The sequence below is a fragment of the Aptenodytes patagonicus genome, chromosome 3 (assembly GCF_965638725.1).
Source record: "Aptenodytes patagonicus chromosome 3, bAptPat1.pri.cur, whole genome shotgun sequence".
NCBI lineage: Eukaryota > Metazoa > Chordata > Aves > Sphenisciformes > Spheniscidae > Aptenodytes > Aptenodytes patagonicus.
In genome coordinates, this window is record NC_134951.1 from 4559133 (window position 1) to 4581824 (window position 22692).

General features: G+C 52.3%; 1 protein-coding gene across 2 annotated transcripts; it reads right to left on the minus strand.

Annotated features, from left to right (window-relative positions):
- Positions 1 to 5346: 5346 nt before the first annotated feature.
- On the minus strand, positions 5347 to 21472 carry PAQR8 (progestin and adipoQ receptor family member 8). Of its 2 annotated transcripts, none has more exons than XM_076332601.1 (2): positions 21445 to 21472; positions 5347 to 10555 (listed from the first exon to the last, which is right to left on the minus strand). In XM_076332601.1, exon 2 carries the CDS (start codon positions 10499 to 10501, stop codon positions 9443 to 9445), a length of 1059 nt encoding a protein of 352 aa, XP_076188716.1. In that variant the 5' UTR covers positions 10502 to 10555; positions 21445 to 21472; the 3' UTR covers positions 5347 to 9442. The 2 variants fall into 2 exon arrangements, with proteins under 2 accessions (XP_076188716.1, XP_076188715.1); XM_076332600.1 differs by lacking the exon at positions 21445 to 21472 and adding an exon at positions 20930 to 21006.
- Between the last annotated feature and the right edge of the window lie 1220 nt (positions 21473 to 22692).

The following is a 22692-nucleotide window of genomic DNA, read 5'->3' on the forward strand; positions in this document are numbered from 1 at the left end:
ATGGGTCATCCTCTAGGAGAGTGACAGCAACTTTTTCACAAGGCTGTGTGGCAGAGTGCCCCTGCGCACAGCTTGCAATGGGGCAGGAGTGCTGCTACCCTGCTCTTTGCATGAGTGGGGAACTAAGGGGATTTATCCAGGGTCACAAAGCAGGATCTTAGGCTCTGGATATGAGCAGGGCTAGGATCGGAAGGCTGTGGTCCCAGTACATTCCTCCTGAGTGTTTTAAGGGAGATGAGAATGAAGAAAGGAAGATTAAAGAAAGCCATAGTAGAAGCTGGTACTTTCTTAGGAATAGTGACCATAAAGCAGGATAGTGGAGAAATGGGGAATAAGGAATTGAAGTGGAACTCAGAAGATCTGGATTCAGCATCATCGTTGACATCAACTTCTGTACAGGCAAGTCCAACTTGCCAAGGTCAAGACAAGCCTCTTTCGTCTCCTACATCCCTACTCTCTATTCGTGAAAGGGAAAAGGAAGCCTTTATCAAGATTTCCTATCTCTTACCCGTTTAAAGCTTATGTATTTTAGATGGAAGACTGTGCTATTATGTGTATATATGCTACTGTAATACACAGCAATAAAAAAGTCCGATCAGTGAATCCCCATGCAAGGAGAGTGGATGGTGTTTCAATACACCCCATCTGTAGTCTGAGGGATCCAAGGATCCAATGGGTCTCTTAAAAAACACTCAGAAGCACAGGCTTGTTGGAAAGAGGCTGAAATTTGCCACCCGAGTATCCACAAGTCTAGTGAAATATTCAGAGAATCATAAATTGGACTACTCTCCCACACCACTTTCTACACAGCTTTGTCACTGTATCCAGCATTTGTCTGACTGACCAACAGACACCCTGATGAAGCAAGGATTTTTTTCCTTTCTTCCACCCCCTCTATTGGCCCCAAAGGGCCAAATATTTGATACAGGTGTGTTAGAAAGGATACTGCTAAGAAATGAGTTTAGTTCTCTTCACGTCATAGCAAGAGGAACTGTTTTGGATTGAGACTACATCTTGCCTTCAGCCAGAACAAAGCAAAGAACTACAGGAAAAAGGGTAGGCCATGACTGGGAACGGCTGCAGAATTTAACACACAGCAGGTAGCTTAATGCCTTAAACTCTGGGCACGTTCATTTCTTTTTTTCCAGGGCTGCTAAGGCTTCACTTCTTTCTCTGAACTCAACAGGAGCAGCAGGCAACTTTGGGAAGTGTTCTTTCCCTGACCTAGTCCCTGAGACCATCTTCAACAGCTGCTTAACAGAACAAAGAAGGAAACATCTCCCTTAGAGCTGTTTGCTAATGTTCTGCCTCTTAGCCCATGTTATCAGAGAGCTACAAGGATAAGACGAGAAAAAGATTGCCACTGGGTAAAAGAACGTCCTCTGAGGCAAGTCGCTGCTGCAATATCTGGTGCTTGAAGTAAAAATTGTTACCTTCTCCCACATCCTCTCCTCTGTGGCGGGTGACACACGAAATGACCGAAACAAAAAGCCTTGTTCCTCTGACGTGGAAGCGGTCTTACTTTTTGCATTTGGCTTCATGTGCTTTGGATAAGCCAGTTCCCTCTTTTGCTAATAACCGTCTCTGGCTTTTCATGCATTAAGTATGTGTGTATGTAATATCAGATAATGACAGGCACGTAGTAAATATGTTTCCTAAAACAGTATCACCAGGCAGTTTCTTCTCAGCATACCACAAATCTCTATTTTTGTTTCTAGTTAAAAAAGTTAACAGCCCTGGTTTTCTGTTTTGGTATTTTCTCCCATTCCTCTCCAGTTTTTACTTCATGGAAACTTAAAACTTTGGCCTAACTCGTCTGGTGAAATCCCAGTCACTTAGGCAGAGGGCAAGACGTTAGCAAAGCACACCCCTCGCTCAGAAAGGCATCTCTTTGCAGAGTTTGGCTGCACGCCTGCTTGAATGGGAGCATTTTTTCCTAAGCCTGTCTGGAGAGCTAGCGCTGAAGGCTCTGCTTTCGTGGCACTGGAGGCCTCTCTGCAGCCACCGATGAAGACATCTCGCCCTCTGGTGGGTAAAAACACAACAGTACGGAAGCCTTGGTCTGCATGTTAAGAAATAATAATTACAATTATTAGTGTGGTGGTAATAGAAGGAAAAAGAGCAGATTTTTTAGAGGACTGAAATTCACACTGAGTGTATATCCTGGGGGATGGGGTATGTACATGACCGCACAAGATCCTCCTGGTAAAGAGGTTTTAAACTAGTGATGTCGGGGGAGAGAGTTACCAGCAGCCCTGTCACGGAGTGATGGTCAGGGTTGATGAGCAGAGGGCCTGGAGTGATGGAACAGAAAGAGATCACAAAATCAACAAAACAGGGTTTAAGTGGGGTCACCTCCAGCGTCTGCGCGTAAGCAAGGAAGTGCCTGGAAGGCACCATTACGGAGAAATCCCCCAAAGCCTTTCTGGGAAGTCAGTGTCCTGGGGCGTCTCTCTGAAGTGCATGTAGAGTAATGCAGGCAGCATGGGGACTACGCATGATGAGTTAGAGATCTGTGTGCAGCTGCAGGGCTACGATCTTGCTGGGATCGGGAAGACGTGGTGGGATGGCTCCCATGCCTCCAGTGTTGCAATGGAGGGATACAGGCTCTTTACCAAGGACGGGTCAAGAAGAAGAGGAGGGGGAGTTGCCCTTTATGTGAGAGAACAGCTGGAGTGCATGGAGCTCTGCCTGGATGATGAGCCAACTGAGAGCTTGTGGGTAAGGATTAAAAAGAAGACCGATGTGGGTGACATTGTTGTGGGTGACATTGTAGTGGGTGTCTGCTATAGGCTGCCTAACCAGGAAGAACGAGTGGATGAGGTCTTCTACAGGCAGATAGGAACAGTCTCTTTGCAGGCCCTGGTCCTCATGGGGGACTTCAGCCACCCCAATATCTGCTGGAGGGACAACATAGCAGAGCATAAGCAATCCAGGAGGTTCCTGGAGAGCAGTGCTGATAAATTCCTCCTTCCAGTGATAGAGGAGCCAACAAGGAGGGATGCTTTGGTGGACATCATACTCACCAACAAGGGCTCATTGGGGATGTGAAGGTCAAAGGCAGCCTTGGCTGCGGTGACCATGAGATGGTGGAGTTCAGGATCCTGAGGGGAGGGAGGAGGGTAAAAAACAAGTTCCCAACCCTGGCCTTCAGGAGAGCAGACTTTGGCCTCTTCAAAGACCTCTACCTGCTTGGTAGAGTCCCGTGAGATAAGGCCTGGGGAGGAGTGGGGCCCAAGGAAGCTACCTGATATTCAAGGATCCCCTCCTCCAGGCTCAAGAGCGGTCCATCCCAATGAGCAGGAAGTTGAGCAAAAATGCCAGCAGGCCTGTGTGGATAAACAAGGAGCTCCTGGCAAAACTCCAACACAGAAGAAGCATACAGAGGGTATGAAAGTAAGGACACGGATAGGGAAGAATACAGAGACATTCTCCGAGCATGCAGGGATGAGGTTAGGAAAGCCAAAGCCCAGCTGGAATTGAATCTGGTCGGGGATGTCAAAGACAACAAGAAGAGCTTCTATAGGTACATAGGTGACAAAAGGAAGACTAGGGAAAATGTGGGCTCATTGCTCAGCAAGATGTGGGAGCTGGTTACATAGAACATGGAAAAGGCTGAGGTACTGAATGCCTTCTTCACCTCAGTCTTTACTAGGAGGACCAGCCTTCAGGAATCCCAGGTCCCTGCGACCAGGGGGAAAGGCTGGAGCAAGGAAGATGTCCTTGGTGGAAGAGGATCAGGTCAGAGAATATTTAAGCATGGGATGTACCCACGAGTGCTGAAGGAACGAGCTGATGTCACTGCAAGGCCACTGTCAATGATCTGAATGATCATGGCAACTGGGAGAAGTGCCTGAGGACCGGAGGAAAGCAAATGCCACTGCTGCCTTCAAAAAAGGCAAGAAGGAAGACCCCTGGCACTACAGGCCAGTCAGCCTCACCTTGATCCCTCGGATGGTGATGAAGCAGTTAATTGTGGGAACCATTTCCAGGCACATGAAGGACAAGGAAGTCATCAAGAGTAGTCAGCATGGCTTCACCGGGGGGAAGGCATGCTTGACCAACTTGATAACCTTCTACAATAAAATGACTGGCTCGGTAGATGAGAGGAGAGCAATAGATATTGTCTACCTTGACTTCAGTAAGGCTTTTGACACTGTCTCCCATAAGATCCTCCCAGACAAGCTGTTGATGTATGGGCCTGATGAGCAGACAGTGAGGTAGATTAAAAACTGACTAGGGGCCACCTGGCTGGAAAGAAGCTTTGCAGAAAAAGACCTGGGCGTCCTGGTGGATGCCACGTTGAACAGAAGCCACCAATGTGCCCTTGCGGCAAAGGCAAATGGTATCCGGGGCTGCATTAGACCAAGTATTGCCAGCAGGTCGAGGGAGGAGATCCTTCCCCTCTACTCATCGCTCGTGAGGCCACACCTGGAGTACCGTGTCCAGTTCTGGGCTCCCCAGTCCAAAACAGACATGGACGTACTGGAGAGAGTCCAACGAAGGACAACCCAGATGATTAAAGGACTGGAGCATCTCTCCTATGAGGAAAGGCTGAGAGAGCTGGGACTATTCAGCCTGAAAAAAGAAGTCTCAGGGGTGATCTTATTAATGTATATAAATACCTGAAGGGAGAGTGCAAAGAGGACGGAGCCAGGCTCTCTTCAGTGGCGCCCAGTGCCAGGACCAGAGGCCACGGGCACACAATGAAACACAGGAGGTTCCCTCTGAACATCAGGAAACACTTTTTTACTGTGAGGGCAACTGAGCGCTGGCACAGGTTGCCCAGAGAGGTTGTGGAGTCTCCATCCTTGGAGATATTCAAAAGCCGTCTGGACGTGGTCCTGGGCAACCGGCTCTCAGTGGCCCTGCTTGAGCAGGGGGGTTGGACCAGATGACCTCCAGAGGTCCCTTCCAAACTCAACCATTCTGTGATTCTGCACAGCTATCAGCAAGAAGAACAGAAGCTCTAGCCTTATTTCAGGTAGGCACACGTCTGTCTGACTGATATCCTTCTGTCCGTCAATGGTTGTGTCTCTTCGGCTTAATTTTAAGCATGCGCTGACATGTTTTGCTTGAACAGGCACTTGTATTCACAGCTTGGCCACTGATGCTGCACTGCTTTGGTGCCAGGCCACCAAATCACTAGATACTCACCTCTGATAGAAATTAAGGAAAACTGGACACCCAAGTACTTTTGTGGATGATGAACTTAAATCCCTCTAATCAGTGTCAGGGCAGCCATTCTCCACCTCCCTTGTGAAAAGGGAATGAAAATCACGTAGTTACTGTGAAACCTGGAAAGTGCTTTGAGATGCACAGATAAAACCACACCTTATTGTTCATTATTGTTATAATTATTATCCACTCTAATATACCCACTCTATAATTATTATCCACTTTTCTTCCTAATGACTCATAACCTTCTGTAGTTGTGCATTTGGGAATTTCACACCACACCAATCGTTTTGCTTTTACAGATTTCTTTTTTTTTTCACTAAGGTTTTTAAATAATGATCAGTACAGTACAAAGCTTAAAATATTGTCAATGTTTTCAACAATACAAAGTCAGCAGATGGGAGCTGGGAAGGGTGGGGTTAATATGTAACACTCATACCCTTCCCTGTTTCCCAGGGAAAAAATACAAACTCTATTGTACTTCTTTTTAGTAACAAACAGTGCTTAAAAATAATCTTGTCAGTAAAAGATGTAAATTGAAAGGCACATGAGGAACCCGTCCTTGCCTTATTACACAAATCATTAGGCATAAATACAAGCTTAAGGCACCTCTCTCCGTCCTCCCCTTCTGCTCCATACACCAAGCAAATCCTGTCAGTGGGTATCAGCTGTTAAGAGCAACCATGGACCGGCAGAGAGCAAAGAGGCTGCCTCTGAGCCTCAGGTTCCTTCAGGGTGAATCCCAAAAAGGAATAGCATAAGGCACATTGGGATGAATTCTCAGGAGCTGTCCTGTACAGATCCAGGTTGCAAGATCTGCAGAAGTACTGTCTCAGGACCAGAGGCTCCTGGGGGAGAGGGTTAGGGCCTCGGTCCCTTCAGGATCTCGGATGTGCTCAACCTTTGGTGGTCAGCTCTTCACCAAACCCTGCCACTGGTACACCTCTCCCAGCCATGCCTCCTTAGAGGAACACCAGGATGGAAGGAGGCGTGCTCCAAGCAGTGAGCACAGGGAGAAGGCCCTGAGAGGCTGAACAGACAAGCTGAACATTTATCACAGCGGCACTTTTACGCTCTCAGGACCCAGCCCTGGCCTCCCCTAGATCAACAGCAGGGCTTTCAGGAGGGCATCAGCAGCCACTCTCCAGTGCCGGCCCAGTTGAGGTGCAGCAGACTGCACGGCATGTGGAGTCTGCCCAGGTAGGCAGCCAGGTGCATAAGGCACAAGGGTGAAGTCCGGGGATGAGGGAAAGAAATAAGCTGGTCGGAGGAAGAGGAGGAGGACGGAGACAGGGATGAAGGAAGCTCCAGTGTTGGTGAGCCCCTTGTGACACAAGGGTGCATCCTCACAGCAGCAGCGATCTCTATTGAATTTCCCTGTTAAGTCAACCCATCATAGTAACCAGGTCGGCTCCAGGTCTGGGTGCAGGGCCACATGGGGATGCAAGTGGCTTCACCTGAGGGGTAACATGAGAATATGTAAAAACACCACCACTGTCACACACTTGCTCCAGGAGAAGTTTCACTTCTGCTGGACCAGGGAAGAGAAGACGTATGACCAGAAATACCTCGGAAGAGCCATGTGGGCACCTCCTCTCCCTGTCCCTGAACTAGACGGCACTACTGTACTCATCCTCCTTTGACAAGGGCAGGACGTGTCATCTATTTTCAAACCCTTAGAGAAGGAAACGCCTGGGTGATCCCTTCCTTTAGTACCAGTCTAACTCTGGGTAGCAGCAGAGCAGGGTTTGCTATTAGCGATGCCCACTCCCTCTCAGTTTTAGCCCAGAAAGGAACTCTGGACCAGCCTGGTTTACTCCCCTTCCTGCACAGGAGCCCACTGATACCGTCCAGCCAGATCCACACTCAGAAGCTTATTCTGCTTTACCTACCACAAAAGCAAGGCAAATTAAGCTGTGAGAAAAAGCACTGCTCCCACTGGACGTCCTTCCCCAAACTGGGAGGAGACCCACAAGCAAAGCCACGGAGACCATGGAGGGAGCAGTCCATCGATGCAGCTAAGCTAGTTGAGCAACCAGCCGCTGTTGCGAGGAGGAGCTGCTGCTGGCCTCCGCTCCAGCCCTTCCCTGCAGGCAGCAGTGTTGTCCAAGTGAGATGGCTGAAAGGTAAAACCAGCAAATAATTACTGACATTTTTTCAGTAGGATTGGTTTTCCGCTGGTCCATCTCCCGGCACTGGCTCGCTCTGTGGTCAGACAAGCTTCTGTGCAAGTGAAGGGGAACGACGAGGTGTAAGTGGGACCACCCCCACTTGCCATTCCCCTGAGGCAAATTTACTGTTAGGTCAGCATGGCCGTACCATCAAAATACACCGTAGGAAATGAAGTAATTAATTTCTAAGCTGGACTGGATGTAAACCAGAAGGCCTAGAGTGATGAGAAAGGGTGGACCAGATGACCTCCTGAAGGCTTTCCTATGATTTCTTCTCCTGTACTCAAAACTTACTTCCCTCCCTGTTTGTATTTAATTTGTCAATAGGGCCATGAGCTTCAAATTTGTCCACAAAACACAGGACACAGCAAAGCACCTATTAATAGATCTGTTTTCAGAGATGCTGTTGTCTGGCCCACCATGCTCCTCCAGCAGCGTAGCACTGTTTCCTTCAGGCTAATCTTGACCCAGCTAGGAGGCTCTGCAGATATAAAAGCCAAAGGCAAAGCCCTTCTGGATAATAAATCATGCACGCGCACTCACACACAAACACACACACATCTCAATAGTTAAAAAACAGATCAAGTGCAGAAATCAGTGCTTGTCATGACAAATCATATCCCCAACCCTAAACTCTGCCTGCTCAGAACCAGCAATCACAATTCATTTGCCTGCCCTTGGATTCAGTGAGATAAATCGGTGGCTGGAATAGATCCCATGGCTTCCTTGCTTTCAGCAAAGATTTATACCTCCTAGGAATTTGCCAGATGTCAAGGCATTTGAGGTTGCAGGTCTTGCACCGCGTATAGCCTTTTGGCCATGACCGCAGTAGGGCTGTTGGAGGCCCAGGGCCCAGAATCTTTCCCCTATCAGGCAGGTCACACCCAAGTTACTCTACACTGCATGGACAGTGTTGGAGGTCAGTCAGACCCCCTAGACAGACGATACAGAGTCAGTCTATGCAGGAATGCATGAACCCGTCACACAAGCAGCCAAAATAATGTGCCCAGCATCAAAAGCATCTCCCCTCCTGGGGCCAGCGCCCTGAATGTTGATGGTCTCCGGGGTGCTCAACCTCTGCCACTGCTACTGAGGAAGGCTCAAAACCATCTCCAACCTGACCCAGGCCCAGCTCCTCAAAGGCAACTAAGCACTTAAAATGGAAATGAGGAGCCTTTGAAGACCTGTCAGGCTACCAAACAGCCATCAGCACTGCCACTACCTTAGGTCAAATTCCAACTGCTGAGAAAGACCCCACCTTCTGTTAGTAATCCTTGGGACAGCCCGACTCCTTGGTTTTGATGAGCAGCTCCACTGCAGATGGTGCAGTCATACAGAAAGAGAAGATGGAGCTGACCTAACATCTCCACCTGTGCTGGACCCACACCAGTCACCGGCAGACACAGGGCTCAGGTTCAGACCCAGTTTGTCCTAGAGGACCCCAGGTCAGGCCTAAGTCTCCAAACATGCTTTGCCAAAGCCACCTCAGCAACCTGGCGTTGAGATACTTGACAAGGGAACCATAGAGAGAACCTGGCTTAGCCCAGCTGGAGCAGGAAAAGGATTATACCAGCCACTGTGCCACACGTGCCCTTGCAGCTGAACCCTAGAAATGTAGACTCCTCCTGAAACCTTGCTACTGCCTTTGATACTAACAGGTCTCCCACAGACAGCAGAGATGGCAAAACCCAGAGAGGTCATCACATCCAGCCGTGGTCCTCACAGTGCGTTCTCCGCTGCGTTGTGAGCCTTCTACATTCTCACAGCCTTCAGGCTGCCCTCCCTGACATTCAGCAAGATATCACCCACAGGTTTACCAGAATGAACAAAAAACCTCTGCCTATTCCAGCATCCTTGGTTAAATGACTTGTTCTGGCTTAAAACACCCCATGTCCCCCTGGATGGCAGAAGGCAGTCCCTGCTGTGAAAATGCATCCAGCGTGACGTCTCCAGTCCTCCACCTGAGTCCAGGGTCCAGGTTAGTCACAGCATGTTAGGCAGATAAGCCAGTTAGTTATGTCTCTAGTATGTTATGCCCCTTTTCTTGATTTTTCACCACCCTGGTGATGTCATGCCCATCACGTTCATGACTCTCAGGAGTCCTTTTTAGCCAGGCTGGCCTTGATCCTGCATCGCAGGATGTAAGCTGTGATGGCACTACAAGCCACCAGGCCAAAAAAAGAGATGCAGGAGAGATAGATGGAGAGAGGTCCGTGTCTCTTCAGGAAAATCTCCTGCCTGTTCTTGTAATCCAACAAAATGGCCTCCAGCTGTGATAGGGTGCAGATGGCCAGGAAGGTGTGGAAGATCTGGTGGGCATGGCCAATGATATCACAGGAGCCAGGGAAGTACTTCTCAGGGACCGGGCAGGAGAAGAAATAAGCACTGATCAGGAAAAACAGTATCTGGTACGTGTGGTACCAAGCAGCATCTTCCTCACAGCCCCCCAGGTGACACACAACCACCCGGTGAGCAACAGGACTGATATCCAAGATGAACGCCAGCCCAGCTGGGATCACCTGGCACATCTTCCTCATGACAGGGTAAGGCCGTCGGTACCGATATTTCGCGTAGCAGCAGCCGGCACAAGACAGCCAGCCACAGAAAGCAGCTGCCGGCAGGAAGAAAAGCCATAACTTGTCGTACCAGGCTTGGTCGGAGCTGTAGTAGAAATGGGCCAGGGCACTACCGTACTGGTAGATGCTGACTCCGACGTAGTCCACGAAGTAGAAGGTATAGTGGTACAGCTCTGATTTGGACTGCAGTAGGTGGGCCAAGAGGCTGCAGGTCAGGTAGGTGACAGAGGAGAGGACAAAGATGAGCAAAGGCAAGGACCACGCGTCCACGGGTAACTGCTCAGCCTCCACAAATGTCTTGAATCTCAGCAGCACTGCCAGCGCTGCCAGGAGATGAGTCCACACATTGACCACCTCGTTGTGCTTCTGGAAGAGGCTAAGGAAGTAGTACCGCCAGTCCTGGCCGGTGGGACGGTACCCGGTGTGGATGTACGGCTCACGGAAGAGCTGCGGCACCTCGCACTCTTTGACGGTGCAAGGCATCTTGGGGAAGCCATCCTCCAGCAGCCTGGGGAGACGGCTGAGATGCTGCCCGCTGAGGGACAGCGTGCTGATCCGCTCCAGGATGGCTGTCATCTTGCTGTGTGCGGCGGCTGCGAGCCCAGCTCTGGTGAACGTCGTCTTCGTGCCCTGCGGGGAGGGGAGAAAGAAGAAATGTTAACGGTGATGCACTGGGGAGAAAAGCGTGCTGCCATTCCTGGGTGGGATGAGCCATGGCGCTATCGAGACACTGGCCCTGCTCTGAGGGGAGAGGAGCTTTTCTTGACTCGGCAGACCTAAATTCAACATGGAGAAGGATGGCACAGCCCTGTCCCTGCAGTTCAGCCTATGTCAGATGGGCACAGCAATGTCACAAGCCTGCCCTTCTTCCCCACTTCCTCGGACACTCAGCTTGGAGCATGTTTAGGAGTAGCCAGGAGCTACCAATAAGGGGGTGCAAGAAGCAGTTAGATGTCAAGAAAGCACCTGATGATTTGCGGAGGGGATTTTTCACCTCTTTCCCCAGAACAAACTGCTGAGGGACAAAACTGGGGTGTAATTACTCATCAAAGGGATAACCTGCTTTTCTGCACCTAAGCGAAGAGGGTCCCAATCAAGTTGTGGAGGTTGCAAATAAGCCCGGCTTCCCTGCCACACAACTTGCACGTGGGTTGCACGCCTGGGGCTGCTGCAGTAAGTACAGCAGAGGGAGAGGGGGAGAAGTCCATGGTCCTAAACCTGCAGCCCTCATCCCTCCACGTGTAAGAAGCGGCAAGACTGGGAGGTGATGGAGAAACGAGGGGCTCCGCCTCAGAGCTGGCGGCAGTTTGGGTACAGCATTGAAGCCTTGGGAGCATCCACGGAGCCATGCTGAGGGGCTGCCAGACAAGATGTGCCTGGATGCTCAGAGCAGCCAAACCCCAATGCTGGGCACTCCTCTGCCAGCTCTGCTCTGCTCCTTGGCAACCTCCAGAGTTGCTAAGCTCTGGCTGGAAAGATTCAGATTCAGGGCACAGCAGGATCCTAATGTCTGGAGACTACCTCACAGCACTGAATTCACTCCCAATACCCTCTGTTTCCCTTCCACCCTAGATATTTCTCTTCCCTGCTGGTGTTCATGCCACACAAAAAAGAGGAGAACGCACCGCATGGATGCCCACGCTTGAACTGAAATTGATGCTGATGGAGCCCCACCAGACCCTGCAGGGCTGTGGTTACCCCTGTGCAGCCAACACATACATGTTTGCAGGAGTGGAGCCTGCCTTCTAAGCTTATATGCACCCAACCAGAGCTGCAGTGCATAGAGATGGCCAAAAATAAGTAAATGCAAATGAGTATTTTGTCTGAGTGTGGGAAACGGCTTATTTTTCTTCCACTGCATCAGATACAGCTGCTGCCGGAGGTGGGACAGAGGAATAGTTTGCATGGGCACATGATGGGACACCTACACCAGGCTGTAGATACAGAGGCTGGGAAGGTGTTAAACACAGAAAGAGAGTGAAAGCAGAGAGATGGGACCTGTCAAACAGTCCCAGGGTGAGACAGCACAAAGAGCAAAGTCAGAGCAGACTCTGAACCAGGTTGCAAGTCTCACTTCCTCTCGCAACCCAAAGCCTCTGATAACAGACAAAATATTTTCACGTTGCTTCCGTATTCTAGCAGATGGGAGTTGTCATAATTAAGTTACATTTTCCAGCCAATTCTCTCTCCCCCTGCGCTTTCCAGGCTTTCTCCCTTAGCACCTCTCAGGGCTGGGTTTTTTTTTTTCCTTGTTTGCCACAGGGGAATCTGGCTGCTGAGTTTGATGGAGCTGCCTTAGCCACAAAAGGCGGAAGGGAAGATGGTCCCTGCAAATGGTATTTTAGTTTCACCGGTGCATAAGACTGAAGACAGCACCCTCGCTGGGGGGTTTGATGTTGTGCACGTTCACATAGACTTTGCTTCTCTCCTAAAGAACTGCGGGGTCCGGATCTCTGATGGGGACACGCAGTTCATTCAGCAGCTTGTGTATCCCTGTGAGGATATATGCCAAAATTTAGGGAAGCAAGGCAAATTTTGACTCTGGGGCACTCCTGTGAGGGGATGGTGTGAAAAAGGGGCAACACTCCCTCTCCCCAGTTCTAATGTACAGCCAGTCTATTCTGGCTCCTTGTAGCTGATGGAGAAAGAAAGGCTCATTCATCCAAATTACTCTAGACCTCAGCTTCAGGATAAGGCAAAGCCCAAGCAAGAAGACCATCCCTGGCAATGCAGCACTGTAGTACTCACCCTCTATTGCCCTATATCTCCTTTGGATGACCTGGCCAGAACTTGGCTGGAGGCTGAGCATGTTGGGGGAGGGAACGACAGGGAGCTTTTATGGATGTGTCTATACTAAGACAGTGTTTTGATTTCCTGGTCTAGATGCAAAGACAAGAGCTCCCTTCCCGCACTGGCTACATCTCCTTCACTGCTGCGCCAAGACATCTGCTGTCTCCAGCTGATAATCTCCAGGCCTTATGCAAAGGTTCTGCCCTGTGCAGAGGTGTGAGCATGGACTCTGAAGTGCTTTGTGTGTCCTAAGCTCCTCTGCCCTGTTGGTTAACCTGCTATAATGTGTTTTATACCTCTCCCAGCATTTGCTCTGATACAACCCAAGCAAGAGGGCTTGGACCCATGCTCACCATCTCCCAACTTCCCTTTAACTAAGCGTGGTCCAAAGATTTGGGTCCACTACAGCGGGCTCAGTGCTGAATCTTCATCCCAATTCATTCCAGCAGGATGCTGGAAAATCTTCCAAAAAGGTATTTAGGCACTGATGTTGGAGATGGGGATCACGGTGGCAAGGTACAAGGAGAAAGAGCATGCTGAAAATCCCTGCCTCTTGGGGAACACTGACTGCTAGCGTGGGCCCCAGGACATCAGAAACTGAAAAACAGCTCAGATACGGCACAGACTGGGCAGGTGAGCTGTACAGGAGCAGGGCCGGCACGCTCATCTCCTGCAGAGAGGCAGCAATACGCTGAAACCTGCCCATAAAGAGCAAAGGCAACCAGAAGACACGTGGGAAGACGGCAATCAAGCCTGGGTGTACGGATGCATGCCAATGCGAGGGGCACATCGCCCCTTCCACCGTCCGTGGCCTGCCTGCTCTGCATGCTGACAAGGATACGAGAGACAGGCAGTTTCTGTACCCGGCACAGGCTGGCTCCGGCTTGTACGGTGCGTGCTAGCGGCAGCGTTTTGCCACGGTCTCTCATCCCGAGAGCTCAGTGTATGCAGCGAGCATCGCCTTTGAGCAGAGCTAGGGAGAGGTTAGATGCTGCAGATCTCCCTGACAGCAGCAGACAGGAGAGATTCTTCCAGGCAGGCTTTCATAGCTGGAAAATGCCAGTTTTTAACAGGCCGAGGGAGGGTCAGAGATTTTCAAAATAATAGTCAAAAATCACAAGAAACACATCTGATACTCAGATAAACAGCGCTAATACAGGAACCTGGTAGACTGCTTATTTTAAACCGAACTTGTGACATTAATGAGTGACAACAAGTTGGCAATTTCCAGCGATCATGTGATGGACAAAGCGATGAGCAATTAACGTTAGAAAAGAGAGAGAAAGGAAAAAAAAAACCCCAACCAAAAACAACCCAGAAACCCAAGGTCAGCACTGGCTGTTTCACTTTCACAGAGCCCCTATTCTTTTCCCTTCACGGGGGCGTAGGAGCGGCTGAAAGCCACATTCATCGGCAGGGCGTCTCGTTGAGATTCTGTCCTCACCCCCCATCTCCGGGGGATTCAGTTATTTTGGCTGCTCCCAATTAACAGCAACCAAGTATCGTTTGTTCGGGGAGGGAGCCGCCAGGCGAGAAGGAGGGAGTGGATGATGGCCAGGCTGTATCATTACAGCACAATAAGAGCTGCGGCACAGGAGGAGAATGATCCCATTCCAATTTTTCCTCTCCCTTTTGAAGAGAGTAATTGGAAACCCGAGCTCTTCCCAGCTCTTTTGCTTTTTGGTCACAGTCTGATGGAGGGGTTTGAATGAGAAAATTTCCTACAGAGTACGGCTGATTTTCCCACTGGTCTGGCCTCAGTGTTAACTGTCTGGGACTGAGGCTGTACTGATGTGGTATCTTTGCTTGCAGAATAGTATTCAGGCATCAGAGGTTAACACAGGCTTCCAAAAAGGCAGTAACTCCTGGTAAACAAAGCCGAGAGGACTGGGGAACTCGGCTGTGGGGAAGTCTTTAATAAATGCATTGCATTTAAAAAACAAAAAGTGATTTGGCGTCTTCACCAAGGGCAAGTCCTGCCTGACTAACCTCGTGGCCTTCTATGATGGAGTGACTACATCAGCGGACACGGGAAGGGCTGCAGACGTTGTCTATCTGGACCTCTGTGAGGCCTTTGACACGGTCCCCCACATCATCCTTCTCTCTAAACTGCAGAGGTATGGATTTGATGGGTGGACTGTCCGGTGGGTGAGGAATTGGTTAGGTGGTCGCATCCAGAGGGTAGTGGTCAACGGCTCAATGTCCAGATGGAGGTTGGTGACGAGTGGCGTCCCGCAGGGGTCCATCTTGGGACCGGTACTGTTTAATATCTTCATCAGTGACATAGACAGTGGGATCGAGTGCACCCTCAGCAAGTTTGCAGATGACACCAAGCTGAGTGGTGCCGTCGGCACGCCAGAGGGACGGGATGCCATCCAGAGGGACCTGGACAAGCTGGAGAAGTGGGCCCGTGTGAACCTCATGAGGTTTAACAAGGCCAAGTGCAAGGTCCTGCACCTGGGTCGGGGCAACCCCCGGTATCAAGACAGGCTGGGGGATGAAGGGATGGAGAGCAGCCCTGCTGAGAAGGACTTGGGGGTACTGGTGGATGAAAAGCTGGACATGAGCCAGCAATGTGCGCTCGCAGCCCAGAAGGCCAATCGTACCCTGGGCTGCATCACAAGAAGCGTGGCCAGCAGGTCGAGGGAGGGGATTCTGCCCCTCTCCTCTGCTCTGGTGAGACCCCACCTGCAGCACTGCGTCCAGCTCTGGAGCCCTCAGCAAAAGAGAGACACGGACCTGTTGGAGTGGTGACCAGAAGAGGGTCACAAAAATGATCAGGGGGATGGAACACCTCTCCTATGAAGAAAGGCTGAGAGAGTTGGGGTTGTTCAGCCTAGAGAAGAGAAGAGAAGGCTTTGGGAAGACCTTCTTGCAGCCTATCAGTACTTAAAAGGGGCTTATAAAAAAGATGGCGGCAAACTTTTTAGCAGGACCTGTTGCGACAGGACAAGGTGGAATGGCTTTAAACTAAAGGGGGTAGATTGAGACTAGATAGAAGGAAGAAATTTTTTGTGCTGAGGGTGGTGAAACACTGGCCCAGGTTGCCCAGAGAGGTGGTGGATGCCCCATCCCTGGAAAGATTCAGGATCAGGTTGGACGGGGCTCTGAGCAACCTGGTCTAGTTGCAGATGTCCCTGCCCATGGCAGGGGGGTTGGACTAGATGACCTTTAGAGGTCCCTTCCAACCCAAACTATTCTATGATTCTATGATTATGGATAGCATGAAAATAACAGCAGTGATCGTGCAGCAGTGGGCAACAGGCCAGTTTTGAGAGCTGCAGGTGATTAATTCCTGAATTCCTTCTCTTCTGGGAGTTGAGCAAGTGTCTGGAGGGACCAGAGGTCATTTTGAAGCCTGGAGTTTTATTCTGACCCCTTCCTACATGGGGTTAACTTTGGTGTCGCACCTCTTACAGCACCAGGATGCCAGAGGTCAGCTCAGCTCGACTCTCCAGGGCTGGGAGAAGCTGCACCAAGGCAACACCCAGCTCAGATGCAGTGGATAAGCCCCATCCCAAAGCCTGCTGCCTGCGGGCTGGTCCTACCTGAGCACAAACGTCTCCTCCTATAACTAAACCACTTGCGGAGGGCTCGGGGCAACCTTTGAAAGACCAGCTTGGGAGCACGGTGCCAGCTCCTCCATCCCATTCTGCCTGGTGTTTTGGAAAGGCTCTGCCAGAGATGAGAAACTAAGAGACCACAGACCGGCTCATAGCAGCAATTCCTGCGTACTCTTGGTATTATCTGCTTCCTCCTCCTGCCATACATTTCGGTGCTAACCTTCCTCCTAACCGCGACAGATGCACAGAGCGCTCAGATCCCCTCCGCAGGGAGTTGCTGGGATTTACATGGGTGTCGCAGAGGTCAGAAACTGGAAGAGGTGGCATTTGGTGGCTTATGCCAGGGACGAGCCCTGCCCGAGCAGGCAGCAGGGTATGAAGGAGTGATCTACATTCCAGCATCGAAGAAGTGGAAACCCCCACAACCAGAGAGGGGCCAGGTGCTCGGGACTTCTGCAAGTTGGGCTTACACCTCCCCGTCTATTAAATGGGGATACCAATCCTCATCTGCCTAATGAGAACTAGATATTGTGCTCTTAATGCACTGCTGTAATGCACCAGGGAGTGCTGGGACTACTTAACAGTGCATTGCACAGAATATTTTATTTCCCTCGACACGCTTGCGTACCCGGTTACATCTACATCAGCCCAATGGGTGTATTACAAGCACTCGTCCAACAGGGACTCTGCATGGGTTAGGTGCTCTGGAAGGTAAAAGGTGATGTGATGTGATTTACTGGAGACTTTGAAGGGCAAGCCTGAAAATAACCTAAGAAAAAGGGTCAAAGCAACCTTGTGGAAAACTTCAAATAGAAGAAAGTGGCTCAAACGCTACCTTTCCGTATACACATATACACACACAGAGCGCGTAGCTGAAGCAGGGTTTGTCCAAGCATGTATTAATCAGGAAACGAACGTCTCGAGGTGCTGGGAGATGAGCCATTAGAGCCGCCGGCAGGAGATGGCAGGATCCCCCACGGAAGCCATGGCAGTGTCAGCTCCCCTGCGATTTCTGGCCTGGAAGCAAGCTGGGACGGCAGCCAGCTCAGCCGTGCTGAGCAGCAAGTGCCTCTTGACATGGGTTCGGCGTTGCCTGCGCGTTGGGACGGGTCCAGGGGATGAGAGCAGCGGAGCCAGCGCGATGAATGCTGTGCTTGGAGGGGACAGAGCAAAACAAAAGCTGCTGGCAAATACCCTGTCCCTGCAGGAAAGCTGAGAGGGTCCACAGCATCCCACCAAGAAGGGGGAGCCCCCGAGGTCCTGTGGTGTTTGGGGGAGCAAAGCAGGGCAGTGGAAATCCAAAGTTAGGAAACTGAAGACCTGATGAGGCTGCTGGCTTTATTGCTAGAGTCCAGACCTTGAGCCAGACATCACGTGCGGGGGTCTGATTTTCACAGCGCCGAGTCCTCGGTTCTGAGATCAGCCAGGCTGGCTTGGCCGCTCCCGTGCTGCTGTACCCTTGAAATGGGTGGCCACACTCAAACTGCCCGCCGGGAACAACTCCTGGACTGTGCTAACTCCCAAGCCATGTCGGGGAACAGTGTGGTTCACCACGGCACATTTCTGATTTGCTGCGATAAACACAGCTGCAGTTTCTTCATGCCTAACCAGGGTTAAAGCTTGGTGATGCGACTGATAACACAGCCAATACACTCAGTGTGTGAAAAAAGAAACCCATCTACAGCACTAGGCAGATGCAAAAATGTTAATATTCATTATTTCTACCCACAGACCCTGGCTGAGAATTATCTCCTCTGGCAAATCCATCCCTCCCCTATCAAAAATTGTGCTCAAAATGGAGGCAATATTCCGCAACTTTTCTTCCTGATCTCACTAAACCTTTGCTGTTTGTGCTTTCCAGATCGGCTCACCACTTTCTTCTCTCACAGACAACTAACACAGCCCCCAGTGCTTTGGGGCTCGATTTCAGGTGGGTGTGAGATCCCTGGGTGGAGCACACATGCTTAGAGGCTTTGAGTACACCAGTAATCAAATAAGACCAGAGCACTGTCCCGATCAATGACCTGCAACCACCAGGTTGCTGAAGTGTTAGCACACTCCCGGGCACGGTTCTGGTCCAGACACCCACACGGGTCCCTGCCTGCTGTATTCAGTCGTGCAGGGACCACCGACGGAGTGGGACGACTGACCCATTTCAGATGCCAATGCTGGAATTGTGCCAGAGAAGCGCTTGGGTTTTTTTCCCCCCATTGACTGAAAAAGAAGCCTGGATTTTTTTTCAGCTGCATCCCACTTTCACCTTATAAATTTCTTCCTGCAAGGTCCGTGGGATACGGTATCCTTCCCTTCCATCCCCGAGTAGCTGCATGCACACCCTGCGAGCACCGCATTTCGGGAGCCAGTTTGCCTACGTAAGAGGTCACTGCCGTGAGCCTTTTCTAAAGCCACAGGACCAGCGCCCACCGACGGGACAAATCTTTCAGCACAGATCTGCTGGAGACGGGAACTCCTGCTAGCACAGGGAGACCTCAACGAGCCAGCAAATCCCTCCCTGCTCAGATCTATCTGCTGATGGGACAACGCAGGAACCGCCTGCCTGCAAGCACAGCATCCAAACCCAATTGGCCGTGCACTGTTTGGGGATCCGGGCCGTTGTCAAAAGATCTCCCAGAGCCTACGGGCTGAGGCTGCTTAGCTTTGCTGTCGCCCACAAAAGCCTGTTGCACAAAAACATTTTTTTTTAAGGTTGAGGCTTTTAGAGCTTCGGTCATTAGAAAAAAATGTATATAAATCATGTACACCACCGCCGCTGCTGCGGGCAGAGAGCAGGCTGCCGGGGAGAGACTGCAGCTCTGTGCCAACTCCTTGGCACTTCCAGCTCTCCTATTCCCTACATTAAAAGTCTTTGTCCCCATCTGGGAGCTCCTCCTATTTAACCCTGTGGCCTCTCCCAGCGAGCTTCGAGGTTTGCAATGACAGCAGTGCCACCCTTCCAGGGGGCTACGAAGCCCTGAGCAAGGGCCGGCAAGGACCAGATGGCAGATTCCCCCCCACACAAGGGATGCGGGCTGTGCTGCAACCGCATACTTACGTCCCTACTTGATCCCAGGGATCCACTGGGGAATAAAAAAGCAACTGGGAGCAAGCTTCCACTTGCTACTGCCTGTGCCTGAAGGACGGAGGACATAACGTAGGGCCACATATGTACAGCTGCAGACCAAACGCGCAGCCTCCAGGAGCCTTCCTGGGAATTTATTCCTCTGGAGGAATTTCTTTAGCGTAAATGGGTACTGCAATTAAAAGGCCACTGGCCTGACCTCAGGAGTGGGGGTTATCGCGTCCACGGGCAGCTAAAAATTAAGCTGGTGCATGACTCAAGACATGCAAGTAGCTGCAAGCGCACGCACGTGACCCGACAATGGCAGCTCCGCTGTCCTCAGCCTCTGCCTGCGCTGCCGGCACGTCGCTCCCACTGGCCATCCCTCCCTGCGTCCGGAGGGACACAACCCTCTTCTCGGCCAGAGGCTCCGGCCGCAGCTTCAGCGTAAATAAATAAAAGCAACGATGCCCAGAGAACAGAAAATCCTGCAGCGAGCGGAGCTGTTAACCCACACCTTTACCGGCTGAGCGGGAGGAAATGTGTAACGGCTCGTGGTTTGGCCCGACAAGCCCGTGGGTTTCTAGGAATTGTTTGCAACACGTATCGCCCCCCTGCACCCCAGCATGAAGGCAGGAGCACGGTCTGCCGGTGTAATTCACGGCTGTCCGTCCCCTCCCTGCCCCGGCAGAGAGCGAGAACAGACTTCAGACCCGCTGGATTTCACTCTGGCGGAGCACTGCATACGTGCTTCACACTTTTTCAGCACCTTTTCATGACTTCACTCTTTTTCAACCACCGCTGCCGGGGCAGCATCACACACATCCTCATGCTAACCCCCTGCCCGGTCCCCCGTGGCTGGCGATCCCCCCCAACGAACCGCACCTAAAGCATGCCGGGGCATTTCCCAGCTCTGAAGCGATGATCCCGCAGCATCCGACAACAAACACACATCCCCATCCCGCGGCGCAGTAAAAAGCCACGTGCTCCGGCCAAAGCAGCCTGGGGATGAACCGGCGGAGCTGCGCAGTTATTAAACGAGCATCGGGTATGGGACCACCAGTCCTGCGTACCCAGGGCCGGTTGATCCGTGGCATTTCCCACCCCAGCACAGCTACCGGGAGGCTCCGTACCCAACCCTGCTCGTGCCGGAGACGAGTCAGTTTGACACTGAGCAAACGACTGTTAAATGTTTACCCAAACATATATATATATATTTTTTTTTGTCAATGAAAACCATAACGGTTCAAGACCATCTGCAATCCCCCCCCCAAAAAAAAAGTGAGATGCTCGTGGTGTTTTCAGGAAAAATCCAGATGGGAAATTGGGGGAGTGTGACCAACAGTCCCCTGGAGAAGATGAGCAGGGAATAACGCTTCACCGACCCTTTCGAGACCCGAGCTGGGGCGCGTCAAGTGAAACGGGCAGGTGGCCGCTCCAAAGCAAACAGCAGGAGCTGGTTCTTCACCCAGCTCACGGCTAAACTATGCGTCTCCTTGCCGCGTCCTCCAGAACGCCCCAGGGGTCAAAGTCCCGTAAGGAAAATCCACCCACGGCTATTCAAAACAAACACGGAGGAAAACCGATGCCCACCTCTCTCCTCCGCGGAGCCCTTGAGATACCGGTCAGGGGGGCTTGGGGGGGAATTTCTGGCAAAAGCAAATTTGTCCCCGCGCACTCCTCCCCTCCTCAGGCTCTCCCCCGGTGCCCACCTGGCCGCAGGACCGACCCCGGCTCGACGGACCTCGGTTGTGCTCGGGGTGCGGGGGGGGGGGGGGGGGCGGAGAAAGATCGCGCATCCCCCTGCGCCTCGAGGTCCACGCGTGTTTTACCCGCCCCGGGGACCCGCCCTGGGGGTGGCCGCAGGCGCCGGGGTGTTCCCCGTGCACCGGCCCCGGCGTGACCCAGCCCCCGCGGGGAAGGATGCTCCTGGCGCGGCGGGGATGCGGCGCGGCGGGCGTGGTGCTGCGGTACCCACGCGGGGACGCCGGAGCTCACCGGGGGATAGAAAGACCCGTGCCGGATCCCGCACGGGACCCTCGGCGGGGTGTCCCCGGGGGAGAGGGGCTGCCCGCGGGGAGGGGACCGGCGGCTGCGCCCGCACTCACCGCCCGCGCTCTCCCCGCCGCCGCCGCCGACTCCCGCGGCCGCCGCCTCCGGCAGCGCCGCCGACACCGGGCGCCCCCGCGCATGCGCGCCCCGCCCCGGGTGGCCCCCGCGGCCCGAGCCGAGCCGAGTTGAGCCGAGCCTAGCCGAGCCGGGCCCAAGCAGCCTGAGCTGGAGAAAGCGGGGCTCAAAGGAGCGGGAGCGCCCAGGGCCGGTCACCCCCGGTGGCGGCTGCGGAGCAGCAGAGCTGGAGGGGGGAACTCGAGGGGAGGCACCGGGAGAGGGGCGTAAAGCCACCGCAGGGCGGTTGGGTTGGGAAGGGACCTCCGGAGGTGACCTGGGCCAACCCCCCTGCTCAAGCAGGGCCACCCAGAGACGGTTGCCCAGGACCGCGTCCAGATGGGCTTCGAAGATCTCCAAGGATGGAGATCACATGGATGGAGATTCACGGATGGGTCTCCCTCTCAAGGATGGAGGTTCTACCTTCAAAGTAGAAAAAACGGGACCAGAGGCCACGGGCGCGCACTGAAACACAGGAGGTTCCTCTGAACATCAGGAAACACTTTTTCACTGTGAGGGCGACCGAGCGCTGGCACAGGTTGTCCAGGGAGGTTGTGGAGTCTCCATCCTTGGTGATCTTCAAAAGCCACCTGGACACGGTCCTGGGCAACTGGCCCCGCTTGAGCAGGGGGGTTGGGCCAGATGACCTCCAGAGGTCCCTTCCCACCCCAACCGTCCTGTGATTCTGAGCCGAGGAGCTGCACAACGCAGCAGAGAGGCCAGGGAGGGCTCGGCGCAGCGGAGGGCGGTGACTGCTGGAGCTCATGGTTTCCAGATGTGACTGTTAGGACAGTGGTGTCAAATAAAAAAATTCCTAGTCCTGAGAACTGTTTTTATGCTGACCCCAAGCTGACCCCGGTGGAGGTAAAAATGAGGGAAATGGGAGGAAAAATAAAAGTGCTGCTGACGACTGGCCAGTTCCTGGGCTCCATTTGGGGCAAACCCCCCGATTTTGCTGCTGCGGTCGTGCAAGCATGGAGGAGAGGACGATTTTCCCCAGGATATGCAGCCTAAAGACAGTACGGCCTTGAGCCAACCACCGGGGCAGCAAGGTTTACCCCGTAAAAACAGCACCAAAATCTTTGGGCTCCAGAAAAGAGGGATTTGCACCCAAATGGCCTTTCAGGAGTGGTCTCTGGGCCCTTGAACTGTGCCTGGGAAATGTCTGGGAGAAGCTTACACAGCCTAGA

What these genes read in the sequence shown, in the direction of transcription:
- PAQR8 (XM_076332601.1), bottom strand. Translation starts at nt 10,501, where the DNA reads ATGACAGCCATCCTGGAGCGGATCAGCACGCTGTCCCTCAGCGGGCAG.